The sequence below is a fragment of the Anolis sagrei genome, chromosome 2, assembly GCF_037176765.1.
Source record: "Anolis sagrei isolate rAnoSag1 chromosome 2, rAnoSag1.mat, whole genome shotgun sequence".
Classification (NCBI taxonomy): Eukaryota; Metazoa; Chordata; class Lepidosauria; order Squamata; family Dactyloidae; genus Anolis; species Anolis sagrei.
In genome coordinates this window covers 25,453,053-25,473,124 of record NC_090022.1, presented here as the reverse complement: position 1 = coordinate 25,473,124, position 20,072 = coordinate 25,453,053, and the positions used below count along the sequence as shown (strand labels likewise).

At 44.4% G+C, this 20,072-nt stretch overlaps 1 protein-coding gene across 2 annotated transcripts; it reads right to left on the bottom strand.

Annotated features, from left to right (window-relative positions):
• Positions 1-3,668: 3,668 nt before the first annotated feature.
• LOC132765093 (zinc finger protein ZFP2-like) lies at positions 3,669-17,630 on the bottom strand. Of its 2 annotated transcripts, XM_060759265.2 has the most exons (5): positions 17,178-17,630; positions 15,280-15,509; positions 14,307-14,381; positions 10,885-11,118; positions 3,669-9,090 (listed from the first exon to the last, which is right to left on the bottom strand). In XM_060759265.2, exons 2-5 carry the CDS (start codon positions 15,311-15,313, stop codon positions 7,199-7,201), a joined length of 2,235 nt encoding a protein of 744 aa, XP_060615248.2. In that variant the 5' UTR covers positions 15,314-15,509; positions 17,178-17,630; the 3' UTR covers positions 3,669-7,198. The 2 variants fall into 2 exon arrangements, with proteins under 2 accessions (XP_060615248.2, XP_060615249.2); XM_060759266.2 differs by lacking the exons at positions 14,307-14,381; positions 15,280-15,509; positions 17,178-17,630 and having other exon boundaries at positions 10,842-10,971.
• Positions 17,631-20,072: the final 2,442 nt, after the last annotated feature.

The window sequence follows — 20,072 nt, the reverse complement described above, 5'->3', positions numbered from 1 at the left end:
ATATATTAATGTTTAAGTCTAGAAACATTAGCCAAAAAAGTCACAAAAAGCTTGGGTTGACTTATATATGGATCAATGTGAGTACTGTCTCTTGACTCCCATCAACAAAGGAAACAATCTCTTCTTTGAGTAGAGAAGCAAAAGGCAAGAGTTTACGGCCCTCCAAGGTCATTTATCTGGCCCTCGCTCAGGGTCAACCTAAGTCTGAAACTACTTGAAAGCACATAACAACAACAATCCTATCTCCATTGAAATACTGATAATTTTATATTTGTTAACATTGTTATTAATTTTAATTATTGTGTTGCTTTTAAGTGTTTTTTTGCATTACAAATAAGATATGCATAGGAATTCATTCATGCTTTTTTAAAATTATAATCCAGCCCTCCAACAGTTTGAGGGACTGTGACCTGGCCCTCTGTTTAAAAGGTTTGGGGACCCCTGGTTTAGTCCAACTTGTGTCTATCATGGTGTGGATAGCTTGGAAAGCATGGATGAGGAAATGCTAGTGGAAGCCTCAGCAGTCAAGCTGGAACCAAGCAGAGCCCAGCGGCTCTCTCAGCCAAGCTAATGTTTGCACCTCTGTTGGATTATCAGCTTAACCTCGGACTGTTGATTAACGCTCTGCTAATATTTGTGGTTGCAGCTTCTGACACATGGTGCCGTTTCTGGCTTTTTAAAAAGCCTGAGCAAGGAATTGGCACCAGTGGTGGCTTGCTCCAACTTAACATTGGTGCTGTCCCCTCTCTGTGGAATTACCTTTGATTTATACATGGGTCACATCAAAATCCATACTTTTGCCCCCCAAATATGCCTTCAACGTATACATAAAGTTGACTTATACATGAATATATACAGTATGTCTATGAGGAGCTTAAGGAGAAAACATCAATGTGGAGGCGTGATAGCACATTCTTCCATCTTATCATAGCATAATTAACTGGTTGCCCTGACACGACAAATAAAATCATAGCATCAGGTCTTCGTAACCTTTAAGGTATTCTAAAATCTGCTCACACAATGAGGTTATTGCAAAACATGATTTGATATGTGTTCTGCTTTGAAGAAATTGGGCCAGAGCATACGTGCCTTAGTCACAAATACCTACACTGTGAAACTCGTTGCCCTGTAAGAGCTTATTTAGCTCCCTTGAGTATATGCTGTTTGATCAAGGTGAGGAAAGAGTAGGCCACATACATTTTTTAACCCACCATCTTCTAGGGGAAAAAAACCTTTTTTTTGTGACCTGGGACCACTTGATCAGGGACCAATTTGACCTGGCACCACTCTCCAAAAGAATTACAAATCGGTTTTTGTCAACCTTAGATTCGGTTTGGTTGTTTGGGGTGCCGATTCAGAAAATTGCATTGGATAGACCACATCAGCTCTAGTTTCTGATACAGAACATATGCCTTCCAGTGGTCGCCATCTGCTCGGCTACAGAAAACAGTATTTAATAATCTAGAGCTGATGTGATGGTAGTAATCTTTGTAGGTAGTCAGCCTGTCCCCTCCCGACATCCCCTTTACCTCAGAACTATAAGAGGGTTTTATGAGACCAGTTGCTCTCATTGCCATGTGGTTTTGAGGCAACAGTGTAGTAATGGTGAGGCTGCGGACCATATTTTTGTTCTTGTTGGCCACTGGTGGCCCATGGACCACAGGTTGAGAAAAATAAACATTCTGATGAGAAAAACATAGCTCTCCAAGATCTTGCAAGGGGGCAATGTAGCTCCCCCAAATACCTAGAAGTTGGCTCTATTGACAATTTATGTGCACGACCTCTAATGGTGCCCCTGACACTAGAATTAACACAGTTTGACACTGCTTTAACTGCCATGGCTTAATGCTATAGAAACATGGGAAACATGTAGTTTTACAAGATCTATAGCCTTCTCTGCCAAACAGTTTTAATGCCTCACCAAACTACAACTCCCAAAATTCCATAGCATTAAGACATGGCAGTTGCAGTGGTGTCAAACTGCAGAATAATTAATTCTACAGTTCAGATACACCCTATATTGATTAGACTTTCAATGTTTTCCTACATGTTATGCTTGTGTTGTTACTGAAAAATTGTCCCGTCCGCCCCCCATATGTATGTATTTATTTGTTTACTTCACTCGTACACTGCTTTTCTTATCCCAGGAGGGAACTCAAAGCAGTTTCCAACATATTTATAGCAGAATTTAATGCCATAAGATTAATATGAATTATACTGAATTATATAATTCTCCCTTGACTAGCAAAGCCACAGCCTTGCAATGTCCAGTGAGCTGCTTCACAGGCCTCACCTTCTTCTTTGTTCCCCAAAACTCATATTGGGAAACAGGCCTATACACCAGAAGGAATTTGCATCATCTTACTAAACATGTCACCTTCAGATATTCATCTATGAAGGAAATAGCTAAACACCTCAATCTCCCTGATACGATCAGAGTGATCAGAGTGAGCCAAGCCTCCTCATAAGGTTTCTCCATTTATCAACCTCCAGAATTCAGATTCATTAATAAATTCTAGGGCTCCATTCACAAATATATACTTTTCTTGCAATCTCACAATGCCAGCAGGCTGATTCCGTAACCTGAGACCAAACAGGCTGCCCCCCCCCTTTTTTTTTTCTTTTTCTTTCCAGAGTTGTAGACTGGAAAGTCAGTCTGGTTGAACCTGGATGTGTATATCAAATTTACATAATCCCATCACATCAGGAAAAGAGATTTAAAGATGGGCTTAAAGCCAACCTTGACACCAAACTGGGAAGCCTTGGCCCTTGAGCGCTCTAACTGGAGGTCAGCTGTGATCAGCAGTGCTGCAGAATTCTAAGAGGCACCAATGGAGAGCGAAAGGGGGAAACATGCCAGGAGGAAGGCATGCCAAGCCAACCCTAACTGGGATCTCCTTCTGTCTGGAAACCGATGTCCTCACTGCAGGAAAACATGTGGATCAAGACTAGGGCTCCATAGCCACCTATGGACCCACGCCAAGACACCACATCTGGAAAACAATAATCCTCGAGCTACGAGGGATTGCCTAAGTAAGTAAATAAAGTCAGTCAATCAAGAATTCATTTCATATTGACACACCATATTCCTGGGGTTCACGCCACTCTCAGAGGCATAACAGAGGATTGAGAGTTTGAACCAAGAAAGGACAGCTGTCAATTGACAGTGGAATATTTTATGAGAACTTTTAAAACCCCTAAGAATTTGGACATTTAAACAATATTTTTCGAGACCAAACAGCATGCTATACTGTTTTTGCCAACTTTTATGCAAATATTAATTAGCTGGGATGCTGATAGTTTGATCAGGAAGTAAGGAAAAGGGCAGAAAGCCTTACATTACAAGGCAGCAAAAACTACTGTATTTAGAAATGGTCCCTTGGTAGCGGGGTACAAATAAAGTGTTGTTGTAACTACTACTACTACTACTACTACTATTATTATTATTATTAGAAATGTACATGATTCCACTGTCAATCATAAAATATGAGAACGTTTAAAATCCCTGAGAATTATGGCATTTAAATAATACTTTTTGAGACCACACAGGATGCTATATTGCATTTTCCAACGTTTATGCAAATATTAATTTCAATGAGGTGGGAAATCATCCTGTATTTCTGCTTTGGGATCCTAACAAGAAGCATCTTAAAGAAGAGAAGAGAGAGAACAAATGGAAGTAGTTTAATCCCCTCCTTTTTACCCTTTGACACCAACATTTAAGCATGCCATATTGCATTATCCATTTCCCAAATTATTTCCAATATTCTTTTCTTTTTCTTTTTATAGTTTAAAAACTTATTTCCCTTCAATATGTCAATAATAATAATAATAATAATAATAACAATACAGCTTTAGATGGTAAATACAACAAGACAAATAACAGCAATGACAAAAAAAATGTTGAACAGGCAGCCATGTGCCTATATGTGAAAGCTCATCAACGTTTTGGGTTTGCTGAAATTAATACGTATGTAATGATGACGATGATGAAATCTTTCAAAATTTGAACTCAAGGGCCTTTGACAATTTTAAGACATGATTTCACTCATAACACAGATGGAACTTCAAGATAGGCCTCCTCCATGAATGAAAGAGAAGAGGTGTTTCAAGGCAAGGCACACATTTCTAGCTGCACATATATCACAAGGGCTTGCCTCTCTAGGTCCGTTCTCAGCATTAGCAAAAAATAAATCATCCATTCTTCTTTTCAGGTTCTCCATATTTGACATTCAGAAGTTCAACAAGAAGCAGCTAGATTATCTTTCCTATCTGAAGATCCACTATAATAAAAAGTGCCAAGGTAGTGATGGTGCTGGTGGTGAAAACAAACTGGGACTGGAGTGTGTGTGTGTGTGTGAGTGAGAGAGAGAGATAGAGAGAGAAAATGAATGAAAGAGAACTTCGACCAATAATATGTCTAGAAAACTACAAATTAGAAGATGTAGGGACGAAGGGTAAGCCAGTCTAGAATTGTATGCCCTCTTAATAATAATAATAATAATAATAATAATAATAATAATAATAATAATTTATTTATATTCCACCCTTCTCACCCCGAAGGGGACTCAGGGCGGATCACATAGACATGGCAAACATTCAATGCCGCTTTGTATAGACAATATACACACAGACAGAACAGAAGGAGGTGCTTAGTTTCAGCTGTTTTTGGTGCCATGGAAAGTTGGGCTCGAGTCCAGGGGGTGCTCTTGCTCTATCCTCTATGACTAAGAGCCACCAGGACTTCCTCCTTTCTTTTGGTCACCCAGCATTTTCTGATCTTCTTTCCTTATGGCATCGTAAAATACCTCCCCTGCTTTTTTTTTAGCGGTACTTAATTTCTCTAATCACAGCTAAAGCTGTTTTCAAATTGTTTAGGTAAACAATGAGCTAGGCTGACAGTTGGCAGCTCATGCCAACCCGGGGTTTCGAACTTGCAACCTTTTGGTTGATAGATCTTATAATTGCTGATGATTTACCAGTTGTGCGGTAAGAGAAACTTGGACACGTGGCTATATGGCATCAGCATAGGGAAGATGCCAAAAGTTATTAATTAGGAAGAACAAAAGATAGAGGAGGTTGCAGGAGATGGCTTTTTTCTGAGCCCCTAATTCAATCTGCTTCTCTTCCCCTGACTGAACTGAATGCAAACTACTTTTCAATAGAGGACCTAGAGATTTCTAGAGGTGCAAAAGTACTTTGAACTCAGGACCTCATCACATAAATGAAGTCCCCATGCCGATTTGCCAGCTTCTGTGGCGAATTGGCAGGGCAGTGGGGCAATCCTGGTGCACTGACTGGCTGGCAGCAATACTTCCCCATCACATGTGGGGAAGTGTGGCTGTGCAACTTGTCCCAGTTGTAGCCCCATTGTTCCAAATGGAACACAGGGAGGTTCCTGTGTTGGTGCACTGTCCTACTATGCTGCCACCCCAGTTGAGCCACATAGCCCCACCAGAGGTTGGGCTACATTGTGTGGTGGGCAGCATGGCGCTGGAGCCCCCGGTGGTGCAGTGGGTTAAACCTCTGTGCTGGTAGGACTGAAGACCAACAGGTTGCAGGTTCGAATCCAGGGAGAGGCGGATGAGCTCCCTCTATCAGCTCCAGCTCCTCATGCGGGGACATGAGAGAAGCCTCCCACAAGGATGATAAAAACATCAAATCATCCAGGCGTCCCCTGGGCAACGTCCTTGCAGACGGCCAATTCTCTCACACCAGAAGCGACCTGCAGTTTCTCAAGTCGCTCCTGACACGACAAAAAAAAAAGCATGGCACTACGTCACTCAACTGGGACAGAAACATGGTTGGACGCTAACAATTCGTTGTTTGATGAGGTTGTCAGTTTGCTGCAATTGAAGCAAGAGGGTGAAAGTATGAAGAGGAGAAAGAAATGGGGTCATTTTAAAGACAGCTCAAAAGTGGGATAGCAAAGAATGAATTAGGACAGCTGGGGCTACGATGTTGGGAACATTAATTAAGACCACGTCTACATTATGATTTTAAGTGGTGTTTTGCCAGTTGGATCTGCTCTCATTTCCCTTCCCAGTCCCAGCCCAAAGTGCAGATGCTGTTCTTAGGAGAGATTGGAAATCTTATCTACGTCAAAGCATTCTTGGGAATGAGAGGAATAAGAAGATCAAAGAAGAGTGTGGTGAGAGAAGAGCAGAGATGAAATACCTATGTCTAGATGTTAAAGTGAAATTGCAACCAGCATTGCCAGTGAGGAAGACTCATGGGAGTTGCAGCGGCAACAACATTTTGAAGACCCTACAGTATAGAGTCCATCATTTCATTGGGGCCTCACAGACCATCAAGGCAAAGGCCGCTACTGATGTAAGATCCTCAGAATGTGTCAGACTGCAATGCACATAATCCCCACACAGGACATCCACAGACTATGCTGACTGGGGACCATGAGTGTTGCAGTCCAACACCTCTTGAGGGCCCCAGAATGGTGTAACTCAACCATCAGGCTCCAACTGGACTCTGCAGCCCCATCTCTCAATAACTGTATGGGCTGAAGTATCCATCACTGAGATAAAAGCTTGCTTATGGTACTTCATGCTTACCAAGGGAGCATCTTCGTCCGGGCTGTAGCACAGCTGGTTAATCGCCAGCAGCAATAGATCACTGCTGACCAAAAGATGGCAAGTTCGAAGCCTGAGTCAGATTGAGCACCTGACCACCAGCCTAAGTTCACTGTCCACCTAAGCAGTTTGAAAACAGCTGAACTGTGAGTAGAGAAATTCGGCACCACTTTAGCGGAGAGGTATTTTACTACACCATAAAATGCAGGCAATCAAAGAACAAGGAGGGGAATTCTACAATCAAAAAGGGCTCGTCGTCTCAACAGAAAAAACGAGAGTGCCCCCCTATGGCCAGAATCAAGCATAACCTCCAGGCACCAAAGTTGAAAAATGCAGAAATACCTCTATCTATTTGTCTGTCTGTCTTGTATGTCTAAAATGGCATTGAATGTTTGCCATTGTGATCTGTTCTGAGTCTCCTTCGGGGTGAGAAGGGCAGAATATAAATACTGTAAATAAATAAATAATCTCCCGTAAATTTGACCAAAGTGATTGAGGCAAATCACAGCCAAAGGCTAGAAGGGCAAATATGGCAGGACTCGTTAAAAAGGGAACAAGAATGAAAAGGGACAACTGGAATACATTTAGAGAATTCACTGGGAAGGAAGATGCTAGTTTATTAGAGAAGTCTGGACTCCACTGTGGACAGTGGGGAAAACTGAATGGGAAAAGCCACGCGATGGAAAGGGCAGGGACCAGGGAAGGTCCAAAGAAGGGATGTGCAAGGATGATGGAGAAGAGGGGAAGGAAGGCAAGGTAGGGAGAGGGCTGGGTGAGGTGAAAGAAGCTGAGAATGCAGATGCAGGGAGGGAGCTGGCAGGTTTGGTGGTAGGAGTGGAAAGCAATGCTGTAGGGGCTGCCCCAGAGCCAATGGCAGGCTTGTCATTGCTGTGGGTGCGCTGGTGACGGTTGAGGTGGGAACTGCGGCTGAAGCACTTGCCACAGACACTGCACTTGTAGGGTTTCTCCCCAGTGTGGGTGCGCTGGTGGATGGTAAGCTCTGAGCGCTGAATGAAAGCCTTGCCACACTCCCCGCAGGCATAGGGCTTCTCACCCAGGTGGGTGCGCTGGTGGGTCAGCAAGTTAGAGCTGACACTAAAGCACTTCCCACAGGTGTCACAGCGGTACGGTTTCTCCCCAGTGTGCATGCGCCGGTGGATGGTCAAGTCCGATTTCTGGATGAAGGCCTTTCCACAGTCTGTGCAGGAAAAAGGCTTCTCCCCAGTATGGATGCGCTGGTGCTTTCCCAAGGCTGAGCGCTGGGCAAAAGCCTTCCCACAACTGTCACACTTAAAGGGCTTCTCTATTGGTGGGACCACCAGCTGAAGTGGGATTTTCCCCAGGCTCTTGCCACAGTCCAAGCAGTGGCCACTACGAGTCAGGCGGCCCTTGCCACTATACAGCTGGTGCTTAAGAACTTGCTTGCTCCCTGTGCTGAGAAGAAAGCCCTTGATGTGTTCAGGGCAATGATGAGCAGCAGCTGCTGCAGCCTGGGCTTGGTGGACTCTCTGGTGCCGGTCAAGGTGCGAACTGACTGAGAAGCCCCGGCCGCACTGAGCACAAGTGTAGGGGCGCTCACCTGTGTGGATTCGCTGATGCCGCTCCAAATCGGAGCGTTGGATGAACCGCTTCCCACAGTCACTGCAGGGGAAGGGACGCTCCCCAGTATGAATGCGCTGGTGCTGCGCAAGATTAGAGCTGCGGCTGAAACGCTTGCCGCAAGCATCGCATGGGTAAGGACGCTCCCCAGAGTGGGTCTTGCGATGCTTCGAGAGTGCAGAGCGCTGTCCAAAACACTTCCCACAATCAGGACAGCGGTGGGCGATCACTGGGGCTAAGCTGGCCGCCGGGGGTTCCTCTGGGTGACTGTGCTGATGAGTTCGCCTGTGGCGGTCAAGGTGGGAGCTGACCGAGAAACTCTTGCCACAGTCCTGGCAGGCATAGGGGCGTTCTCCCGTGTGCACCCGCTGGTGCCGCTCCAGGTCAGACTTCTGGGTGAAAGCCTTGCCACAGTCTGAACAAGGGAAGGGACGCTCACCGGTGTGCACCCGCTGGTGCTGCGCCAGGTTTGAGCTTCGGTTGAATCTCTTCCCACAAGCCATGCACAGGTAGGGCTTCTCCCCTGTGTGGATCTTTTGGTGCTTGGCCAGGATGGAGCGTTGCCGGAAGCAGCGTCCACACTCGGGGCACTGGTGGGGCCTCTCTGGCGTGGGTACACTATGGCCTCGCCCAGGACCGCTCCAGGTCTTCTTTCCACACTCAGTGCACACACCAGACCTTTCCACCTGACCCACACACTTCTCTTTTAGCCTCTTAGGTGCCTTCCCTTCCCTCTGGCCTTGTGCTCCTGGGCTTTGTGTTGGCCGGTCTTCTGGTAGTTCAAGCTGGCACTGGCTACCACTGGCATCCCCCTCATCTGGGCTGTCTGGTCGCCCTGATGGAGAGTCCACCGCCTCTGCCCTGTCCTCTTCCAACTGCAGCTCCTCTTCAATCTCCTCAGCAGCTGTAATTCAGACAGGAAGAGGACAGATATCACAACCATTTCAGCTCCAAAGCTCACCTTCTTTTTCCTAGCCTATACTTCGGGACTTAGCCCTCACTTCCCAAGGCTATAAACATAGTAACTTAGAGTTGGAAGAAACTGTGAGAAATATTAAAAATTAACTAGGTATTTTTAATTACAAAAATGTGAATCAAGCACTGAAAGAGTGAGTAGGCCACAGCCTGTTAGAGCCAGTGGGCCAAAGTTAGTGTCATCCTCAGGAGAGTCAGTAGGCCGAAGCCTGTTAGAGCCAGTGGGCCAAAGCTGGTGTCGTCCTGAGGAGAGTGAGCAGGCTGAAGTCTGTTAAAGCCAGTGGGCCAAAGCTAGTGTCGTCCTGAGGAGAGTGAGTAGGCCGAAGCCTGTTAGAGCCAGTGGGCCAAAGCTGGTGTCGTCCTGAGGAGAGTGAGTAGGCTGAAGTCTGTTAAAGCCAGTGGGCCAAAGCTAGTGTCCTCCTGAGGAGAGTGAGTAGGCCGAAGCCTGTTAGAGCCAGTGGGCCAAAGCTAGTGTCATCCCGAGGAGAGTGAGTAGGCCGAAGCCTGTTAGGGCCAGTGGGCCAAAGCTAGTGTCCTCCTGAGGAGAGTGAGTAGGCCAAAGCCTGTTAGAGCCAGTGGGCCAAAGCTAGTGTCATCCCGAGGAGAGTGAATAGGCTGAAGCCTGTTAGAGCCAGTGGGCCAAAGCTAGTGTCATCCCAAGGAGAGTGAGTAGGCCAAAGCCTGTTAGAGCCAGTGGGCCAAAGCTAGTGTCATCCCGAGGAGAGTGAATAGGCCGAAGCCTGTTAGAGCCAGTGGGCCAAAGCTAGTGTCGTCCTGAGGAGAGTGAGTAGGCCAAAGCCTGTTAGAGCCAGTGGGCCAAAGGTAGTGTCCTCCTGAGGAGAGTGAGTAGGCCAAAGCCTGTTAGAGCCAGTGGGCCAAAGCTAGTGTCCTCCTGAGGAGAGTGAGTAGGCCAAAGCCTGTTAGAGCCAGTGGCCCAAAGCTAGTGTCGTCCTGAGGAGAGTGAGTAGGCTGAAGCCTGTTAGAGTCAGTGTGAGGTAAATCTCAGTGTGTGAGAATCTTTGGTGAAAAAAGCCCCATGTTAAAGTCCTCATGTGTAAAGCTGTGTGCAAAGCTACTATGTGAAACACCTGTGTAATTTCAATGTGAGAAAAGGCTGTGTGAGAGGGAAGCTGTTTATCTGCATGAGAAAGAACTCCAGCATGGAAGCAAAGAAGGAAATATAAAGGACTTTACTTGTGTTGTGGAAACCTTGTTCTTGTAAATAGTGCAACTACTGTATATTATTTTACTACAAAGAAAAGCCTCCTATGGAAGAGATAATATCAGTCTGTGTGTTTTCGTTCTTGTTATCACTTGTTCTACTGGTGCTGGGTCATGCTGCTGCTGATAAGTCACTCTGCTGCACATTTCTAAGGGGAGTCTTTTTGTCAATGAGCCTACTGGCCCAACAGAGACCACAAGGCCCATCCAGTTCAACCCCATTCTGCTATGCAAAAGCACATAATGAAAGCATCCCAGCAGATGGCCATCCAAACTCAACTTAAAAACTTCCAGAGAAGGGGACTCTACCGGACTCCAAGGCAGCAGCATATTAGACTGTCAAACAGCTCTGAAAGTTTATCTAACGCCAATGCATGACACTAACAGGATAATGTCTAAAAGAAATCCAGTAGCTTTATGGAAGTTTTCACTATTATTTCATACGAATGTCACACACACCCTTTTTACTGCCACCGCAGCTCATGCGATGAGACCCGCCCACCTTCATCCTTGTGGCTCTTGGGCACCTCCTTCTTCTGGACTTTGTGCTTCTCCTCCTGGCTCTGCTCCTTCACCAGCTCCCGCAGCATCTTCTCCACTTGGCTCCGGCCAGCGGTCTGCAGGATGAGCCCCAGCTGCCGGCGGAGGTCAGCATTCATCCCGCTTTCACTTAAGCCGCCTACTGTTGAGTCTTGGATGTGGGCTTGTTCTGCTTGGCCCTGTTCATACTCCATATCTACACCATAAAAAAACATGGCAGAAATTGTGAGGGGGAAAGGACTGGACCAACAAGTCCAGCCAACTTTCCAAGTCAGGCTTCCAACCATCCAATGGAGGGAAAGACATGTTGGCTTGTTTGTCCCCCTATACAGTACTCGACTTACAGTATTTAGGTAAATGTAAAGGTTTTCCTCTTACATTAAGTCCAGTTGAGTCCGACTCTGAGAGGTGGTGCTCATCTCCATTTCTAAGCTGAAGAGCCAGCGTTGCCCATAGACACCTCCAAGGTCATGTGGCCGGCATCAGTGCATGGGGCACTGTTACCTTCCAATTGGAGTGGTGCCTATTTATCTACTCACATTTGCATGTTTTTGAACTGCTAGGTTGGCAGAAGCTGGGACTAACAGCAGGAGATTTGAACCGGCAACCTTTCGGCCAGCAAGTTCAGCAGCTCAGCAGTTTAACCCACTGCGCCACAGTATTTACTTATTTTATTTCACATATTTAATTTATATCTCACATTTTTCCAAATATGAGAACCCAGGGCAACAGTAATCATCAAGGAAAAGTTTTCTAGCATGGAGCTGAACATAATTACTGAGACTTGGGACTATCACACAAGGCTGGTAAATTGAGATTATAGTAGGGCAATAACCTTTGTAGCTACTACTTATCACATGAGCTCATGTTTCTCCTGTTGCCAATTTGCATTGAAATTATTGGTGGAGCACAACTTCAATACTGCTGCTTCAATGTGTGGTGTAATAGTCTGATAAGAGACATGTGCACTCTTGTTCTTATTCTAATACAGTGGTTCTCAACCTGTGGGTCCCCAGGTGTTTTAGCCTACAACTCCCAGAAATCCCAGCTAGTTTACCAGCTGTTAGGATTTCTGGGAGTTGAAGGTCAAAACATCTGGGAACCCACAGATTCCAATGGCAGCTGATAGAGCTGAATTTTATTTTATTTTATTTAAGTATTTATTTATTTATTGAACAAAAGGAACTAAAAGCAAGTGGCCAAACAATAATGGAGGGAAAATGTGATATTTTTTAAAGTGTTTTTGGTGTGCAAATGGATAAGCCATTGTTTACATTTTACCAGAATAGGCAAAGGTAAAGGTTTTCCCCTGACATTAAGTCTAGTCGTGTCCAACTCTGGAGGTTGGTGCTCATCTCCATTTCTAAGCTGAAGAGCCAGCGTTGCCCATAGACACCTCCAAGATCTTGTGGCCAGCATGACTGCATGGAGCACTGTTACCTTCCCGCCAGAGCAGTACCTACTGATTTCACATTTGCATGTCTTCAAACTGCTAGGTTGGCAGAAGCTGAGGCTGACAGCAGAAGCTCACACCGCTCCCCGGATTCGAACCTGCGACCTTTTGGTCAACAAGTTTAGCAGCTCAGTGGTTTAACACACTGCACCACCGAGGGCTTCAAAGAAATAGCATTTTGAAGATTTGGCTTTTCTTAGAATAAATTCTAAGAAAAGCCAAATCTTCAAAATGCTATTTCTTTGGACTAGAAGTCCCAAAATGCCCCAGTTGTTTAAGTCCAAAAGAGTCACATTCCTACCCAAAGCCATGCATGTTCTGTGCTCCGGGAAATATACACATGCACCCAGATTCTTCTTTTACATTAATTTTAGAGATACATTTTACATGTTGGTATTTTTCCCCCATTTTTCTTTTTTGTTGGAAAACATAGAGGGTGATTTTTCAAGGCTACAAAAGTGGCTTCAGAATTTCATGCAACTCACTGACTACATGACTCTCACCCAAAAACTGTGCAGTCTTCGAGATTGTACTGAACTGAAACTTCTGGCCAACATTATTAATGATGAAGGATAATGGAAGCTGACATTTAGCGAAATCTGGAGGGATTTAGTCCAAATGTGAGCAAATTGCAGTCCATTGGCCACATGGAACTCTTGGATTGCAAGTCAATATTATTGTACGAAAAAAAGATTATCAGTCACAAGAAAACGCACTTCAGGTGACAGGATATTCTCGCATATTCTCACCAAATACATACAATGAAGCTGGACACTTAAGTTGTCCTGAATTCAATGGAGATCACTCAAATCAATTGTGCCTTGAATACAACCATTGCCCATGTGATAGTTGTTCTATTTCGTTACTTAACGTTACCAAGCGTGAAGTGTTTTCATGAGCAAAAATTCATCAGGTTCGAGCATAGAAATCTTTCATATTCCATTCCTGTGATTATTTTTTCTGATACCTTGCTGACTAGTTAAAATACTTGCATTATTTTTCAAGGAAAATAACCTTTTGAATAGATAAGGAGCATAGAAAGAACATAAGCTGATGCATCATTGTTGTTTCTTCATTCAGTCACTTCCGACTCTTTGTGATCTCATGGATCAGCTTACGCCAGAGCTCCCTGTTGGCTGTCACCACCCCCAGCTCCTTCAGAGTCAAGCCAGACACCTCAAGGAAACCATCCATCCACCTTTCCGCATAATCGGCCCCTTTTTCTTTTTCCTTCCTTTTTCCCCAGCATCATTGTCTTCTCTCAGCTTTCCTGTCTTCTCATGATGTGGCCAAAGTACTCCATCTTTGCCTCTAATATCCTTCCCTCCAATGAGCAGTCGAGCTTATCCACCAACAAATGACTACAATGTCAGGAAACTCACAAGCTGAAGTTTTGGACCTACTTTCACTGACTGTGTCTCTTTACGACAATACAATACCAAACATGTCATAGAATTACAAACTAAGAAGGCTTCTGTATTCACTTTTAAATAATAGCAATTATATATCACCGAGGGAACCCCCAGTGGCGCAGCGGGTTAAACCATTGAGCTGCTGAACTTGCTGACCGAAAGGTCGGTAGTTCAGTTCCGGGGAATGGGATGAGCTCCTGCTGTTAGGCCCAGCTTCTACCAACCTAGCAGTTCAAAAACATGCAAATGTGAGTTGATCAATAGGTACCACTTCTGCAGGAAGGTAACAGCACTCCATGCAGTCATGCTGGCCACATGACCTTGGAAGCATCTATGGACAACACCGGCTCTTTGGATTAGAAACTGAGATAAGCACCACTCCCCAGAGTTGGACATGACTAGACTTAATGTCAAGGGGAAACCTTTACCTTTTATATCACCCGGCGGAGAGTCAGGATTTCAGAGGTGTTTAAGTGGGGCCAAAAACAGATTGGGGACCACTTCTCTAAACTGACTTACCAGGCATTAGTCCTCTGCTTCTGTGAGACTCGGCAAAAGCAGTTATCCGAGGCCAACTGATAGCAATTTCCTCTGCTGCGAAAGGGAGAAGCAGAGGTTGCAAGTCAGAAAAGGCTGTCAGAGGCAATCAAGAGCCAAGTGGGACATCATCTTTAAGGGTTTACTTTGGAGGAAGAAAGGTATGTGCAGTGGAAGGGTACCTTTGCTGCCTGCCTGAAGGTGCCAAGTTCAAGCCCTGGCAACTCAGTTCCCATCACAGACCATTGAATCAGTGAAACGTATTCTCTGAATTGCACTATGTAACAAAATTTGGGGGGGGGGGGGGGGATCTGTTCCTGGTTTGAAACTGTTATTTCCTGTTTAATTGTGTGATACTTACTTTTAAAGTACTTGTTATACTCCAGAAACTTTGTTTTTGTGATTGCCACTTTTAACCTTTTGTGCACACTGCAAAAACGGAAGTTATTAAAGTTTAATGTAAAAGTTATTTAAAAAATTTTGAGTCCCCTCAAGGAGATAGAAGACTCAATAAACAAATAAGTACAAATAAAGTATTATTATTATTATTATTATTATTATTATTATTATTATTATTAGCTTTCACCATGTTTTTATGATAGAGCCAAATAAAAATGCATTTATAACCCAGGAACAAAAAATGTGTTTTATAGTGTTATCAAGTTCTCCTTGATTCCACGCTATGGGATCCTGAGTTTGGGGAAGCACCAGAAGCACTATTTGGCAGATAAGATAAAGATTTTGTAAAACTGTAACTCCCATTGAGCCATACCAGTTAAAGTGGTGTGAAACTGCATTAAAACTACATTGAAGACGAACCCTTAAGAGTGGTTTTCAGGATTCACATCATCATCATTAGGGGTTCAAGGATTGGGACACTATGCTCAAGCATGACAAGGATAAGATTCCAAAAATCTTGCTATTTGCCTAAAAGTGAACAAAATTTACCACTTACCAAGTGAAATCACATTCTCATAGTTTTCCTGCATGGTGTCAGTCACTGGGTGTTGCTGTGGAGGTGGACTACCTCTGAAATAACAACCATCCTCCAATCTGAGCCACGGGGCAGGGATCAGTGGGATTCATTTAAAGCAGTGTTCCCCAGCACGGCACCCAGGGTCGGTGCCATGCTGCACACCCCAAATATGCCTTCAAGTCTGGAAGCTTCCTTGCTATTCTCTCCACCTTCAAAATAAAAGAAAATATTGTAAAATCCAAGCTGATCTAAGTGTTAGACATGAAAACTCTAACATGCTGACCACTGGTTATGAACTACAACATAGCATTAAGCCACAGCAGCACACTCTATGGGCACTTCTGTGAGTAACAGAAAACATAGCTTTCAAAAGACTTTTCATTGGGTTGTTGTAGGTTTTTTGGGCTATATGGCCATGTTTTAGAAGCATTTTCTCCTGAGGTTTTGCCTGAATCTATGGCAAGCATCCTCAGAGGTTGTCTGACAAATTCCTTGATAGTACCCCATCCAAGGTCTGATCGTATGCCTACAGAGAGGAAGGATGGATGGGAGAGAGGGAGAGAGGAAAGAAGGAAAAAAGATAGAGGAAGGAAAGGAGGAAGGAAACAGAAAGATGAAAGCAAGAAAAGGGAAGGGAAGGATGGAAAGAAAGAAAGAAAGAAAGAAAGAAAGAAAGAAAGAAAGAGGGGGAAAGGCAAGATAGAGGCAGAAGGGAAGGATAGAAGAAGGAAAAAAGAAAGAGATGGGGAGGGAAAATGAGGAAGAAATAAAAGGGGGGAAGGGGAAGAAAAGGAAAGAAGAGAAAGGGAGATAAAAGGAAGGGGAGAGATAGAAGGGAAGGATGGAAAAAGAAAAGAAAGAGAAAGGAAGGGAAGGGAGGGAAGGAAGAGAGAAAGAAAGTGAGAAGGAAGGAAAGGAAGGAAGGAAGGAAGGAAGGAGGGAGGGGTAAAGGAAAGAGAAAGTGATAGAAAGGTAGGATGAATGGAAATAAGGAAGGAAGGGGGGAGAGAAAGAAAGGAAGGAAGGAAGGAAGGAAGGAAGGGGAGGGAGGGAGGGAGGGGTAAAGAAAAGAGAGAGAAAGGTAGGATGGATGGAAAGAAGGAAGGACGGGAAAGTGAGAAAGAAAGAAAGAAAGAAAGAAAGAAAGAAAGAAAGAGGGAGTGGTATAGGAAAGAGAGAAACAAAAAGGTAGAATGGATGGAAATAAGGAAGGAAGGAAAGGAGAGAGAAAGAGAGCGAGAGAGAGAAAGTCAGGGAAGGAAGGAAGGGGAAGTGAGAAAGAAGAAAAGAAAGAAAGAACAAATGAAAGAAAAAAAGAGGGGAGGGAGGGAGTGGTCAAGGAAAGAGAGAAACAAAAAGGTAGGATGGATGGAAATAAGGAAGGAAGGAAAGGAGAAAGAAAGAGAGCGAGAGAGAAAGTCAGGAAGGAAGGAAGGAAGGAAGGAAGGAAGGAAGGAAGGAAGGAAGGATAGAGTGGTAAAGAAAAGAGACAGAAAGGTAGAATGGATGGAAAGAAGGAAGGGAGGCAGGGAGGGAAGGAGGGAGGACTTGGCTTCCAACTCCCCAAATGATGGTAGTATCTTTCACCTTAAGGAACTTCTCCTCTAGTATTAACATTCTTGTCTTGTTATGTATCCTTCAAACTAGACCACATGAGCTGACTTCTACTAATAATCACCATCAACTATTCTTCAGACACTGTGACTGATGACCCACCCCAATACAACAAAAAAAAACTTAAATGTGCAAAGGCCATTTGCCAATCTTGCTTCCATTTCTCTGTGGAGCTGTCCTGAATCAGAAGGGTCCCTTTGCCCCTGCCCCCTGGACCCTACAGATCCTGACTCAAGGCAGAACAAGAGGAGAGCCCAACTTACCAGAGGCACAAGAAGACAGACGTCTTAGGAAAAGACCTGGGCAGCAAGTTGATGGAGGAGAGGTCTTACTTCTGGCTGCCTATCCCAGGAGCAGCATACCTCCAAAGAAGGAATTTCGGGGGAAGCACCACAGGGGAAGGCTCATTGCCTACTTGCCCTGCTTGGAGGCTTCCCCAAAGTAGAAGCAGGGGAATGGGCTGCATTGGAACCCAAGAGGATTCTGGCTCAGTTGACTAAGAGGAGCAGTGGGTGCAACTTGATTGAGCCTTCCTTTCCACATCCCTGGAAAGGAAGGCTTTTTCAGGTCGATGGCTAAAGGAGCCGGGTTTGCTCTCCCCTCCTGGGGTTTGCATGGGTTGGTGCTGCCCTGCCCCTGAATAGGGAGGGGGGTGCCTTTGGACCACTGGGCATGTATTGGAAGCTGCAGCAACAGCCGCCTTCTTCTGACCCAGGAAGCCCAACCCCGGATATCACCAGCAGAAAGGAGCGAAAAGAAGCCGCAGACCCCTCGAAAGTGGAGGGAAAAGCAGCAGCCATTGCCCTCTGCTGGCTCCACAAGAATTCCCATGTTTGCCTAGTCCTGGTGTGTAGATACACCTGTGGAATGTCCAGGGTGGGAGGAGGGACCCTTGCCTGTGTCAAGCAAGTGGGAATGTTGCCATTAGCAAGCCTGGTTAGCATTTGATTTATTTATGGTATCAGGAGTGAACCAAGGATGCAGCTGTAAAGTATTTTTTAAAAACACAAAGTTTAGAAACTTGGCATGACATTAAGTGTTCTCTGATCAGTAGCTGGCCTGCCACTTGGAGTGCCTCTGGTGTTACTATAAGGGCTCAGACTGCATTGTAGTAGGTGATCAGTGATTTGCTCTTTTCCACACTCGCATGTCGTGGACTCCACTTTGTGGCCCCATTTCTTAAGGTTGGTTCTGCATCTTGTGGTGCCAGAGGGCAGTCTGTTCGGCGCCTTCCAAGTCGCCCAGTCTTCTCTGTGCCCAGGAGGGAGTCTTTCATTCAGTATCAGCCAGGATTCTGGGTTTTAGTCTGCCACTTTTGGACTCTTGCTTGCTGAGGTGTTCCTTCAACTATCTATGAAGATCTCAGAAAACTATTGCTTGATTTAAGACATTGGCATGCTGCCTGATATCCAAACAGGGGACCGGCTGGATATATCATTGCCTTGGTCCTTTCATTATTGGCTGCTACTTGTGCGCTAATTGCAGAACCAACCTTAAGAAATGGGGCCACAAAGTGGAGTTCACGACATGCGAGTGTAGAGAAGACCAAACCACAGACTACCTACTACAATGCAGTCTGAGCCCTGCCACATGCACAGTGGAGAACTTTATAGCAATAGCAGAGGCATGCCAAATGGCCAGTTACTGGTCAAAGGACATTTAGCATATTGCCTTTTTTTTTGCTAATCATTTTATTTGTTTCTTTCTTCACTTTTTTCCAGAATTCTTTAACTATGTTACAGGTCCACCATACGTGGAAAAAAGATCCCTTCACCTTCTTGCATCTCCAGCAAGCCCCTTGTCCTGAAAAATCCAGAAATGTGCTTATTAGGAATATTTAGGAGGCGTATTAGCACAGGAGATGAAGAAAATTGTCAGTATTGTTTTGTTGCTGCGAGACTAATAATAGCTAAATCGTGGAAGGGGGGGAAAGAGTTAATTATTAAGGATTGGAGAGATAAATTAGTAGACTATATCCAAATGGCCAAACTGACAAATAGCAGCAGAGGTGGAAATAATGAAGAATTTTATTTAAAAATGGCGGTTGGCAATTGGATATCTTGAAAAGAAGACAAAAGTACATTTGAAGATCGCCATAAAGGGGATTCAGTGAAAGAAGACACGTGGGTAGTTGTAGGTTAGTTATGTGATCCATACGGAGTGGTGTCGGAGGTCACAGGGGTTGGGTTCACGGGTGTGGGGTTAGAGGGACAATAAATGTTAATGTATTATAACTGTACAGTCAAAGTTGATTATTTATATGTTTAATGATCGCTGACTGTATACCATTCTGCAAATTTGCATACTCTTTTGTATATCTTTTTTCCCCTTTTTTCTGTTTTTTTTCTCTTTCTTTTTTGTCTTTTACTTATTTCGGTTTTTCTTTGGTGTCGGTTTTGTTTTCTGTATGCAAACCAATAATTTTTTTTTAAAAAAAACAAAAAAACAAAAAACAAAAAAAGGACATTTAGTATATTGCCAAGTTTTAAAAACTTCATGTGTTTTAAATATTACATGTTGGTGACACACTTTTTAGACATACATCATTATGCGACAGAGTCATTCAGTTTTACTAGCAAATCAGAGGTTAAACCTGGCATGAGCAAACATGGGCAAACCTTGCAAAGGCATTTGACACAGTGAATCGCAGTTCTCTCTGGACCATCCTTCAAAATATTGGGTGCCCTAACAAGTTTGTGAACATCCTACGGCTCCTCTATGATGACAACAGTCTTGCAGCTCTGACTCCCACAGTGACCCATTTAAGGTGGAATCAGGTGTCAAACAGGGATGTGTTATTGCCCCAACCTTATTTTACATCTTCATCACTGCGATACTGCATCTTGTTGATGGGAAGCTTCCCACTGGAGTAGAAATCATCTATCGGACAGATGGCAAGCTATTTAACCTCAGCAGAAAGCCAAAACCAAGGTTACAACAACATCTGTTATAGAACTCCAGTATGCTGATGAAAACATCATCTGTGCGCATTCAGAAGAAGACGTAGAAGCCACTCTAAACATCTTCACAGAAGCCAACGAGAAGCTTGGCCTGTCATTGAACATAAAGAAAACCAACATGCTCTTCCAGGAGTCACCAGCCAATCCCTCTATAAGGCCTGAAATACAGCTAAATGATGTAACCTTAGAAAATGTTGA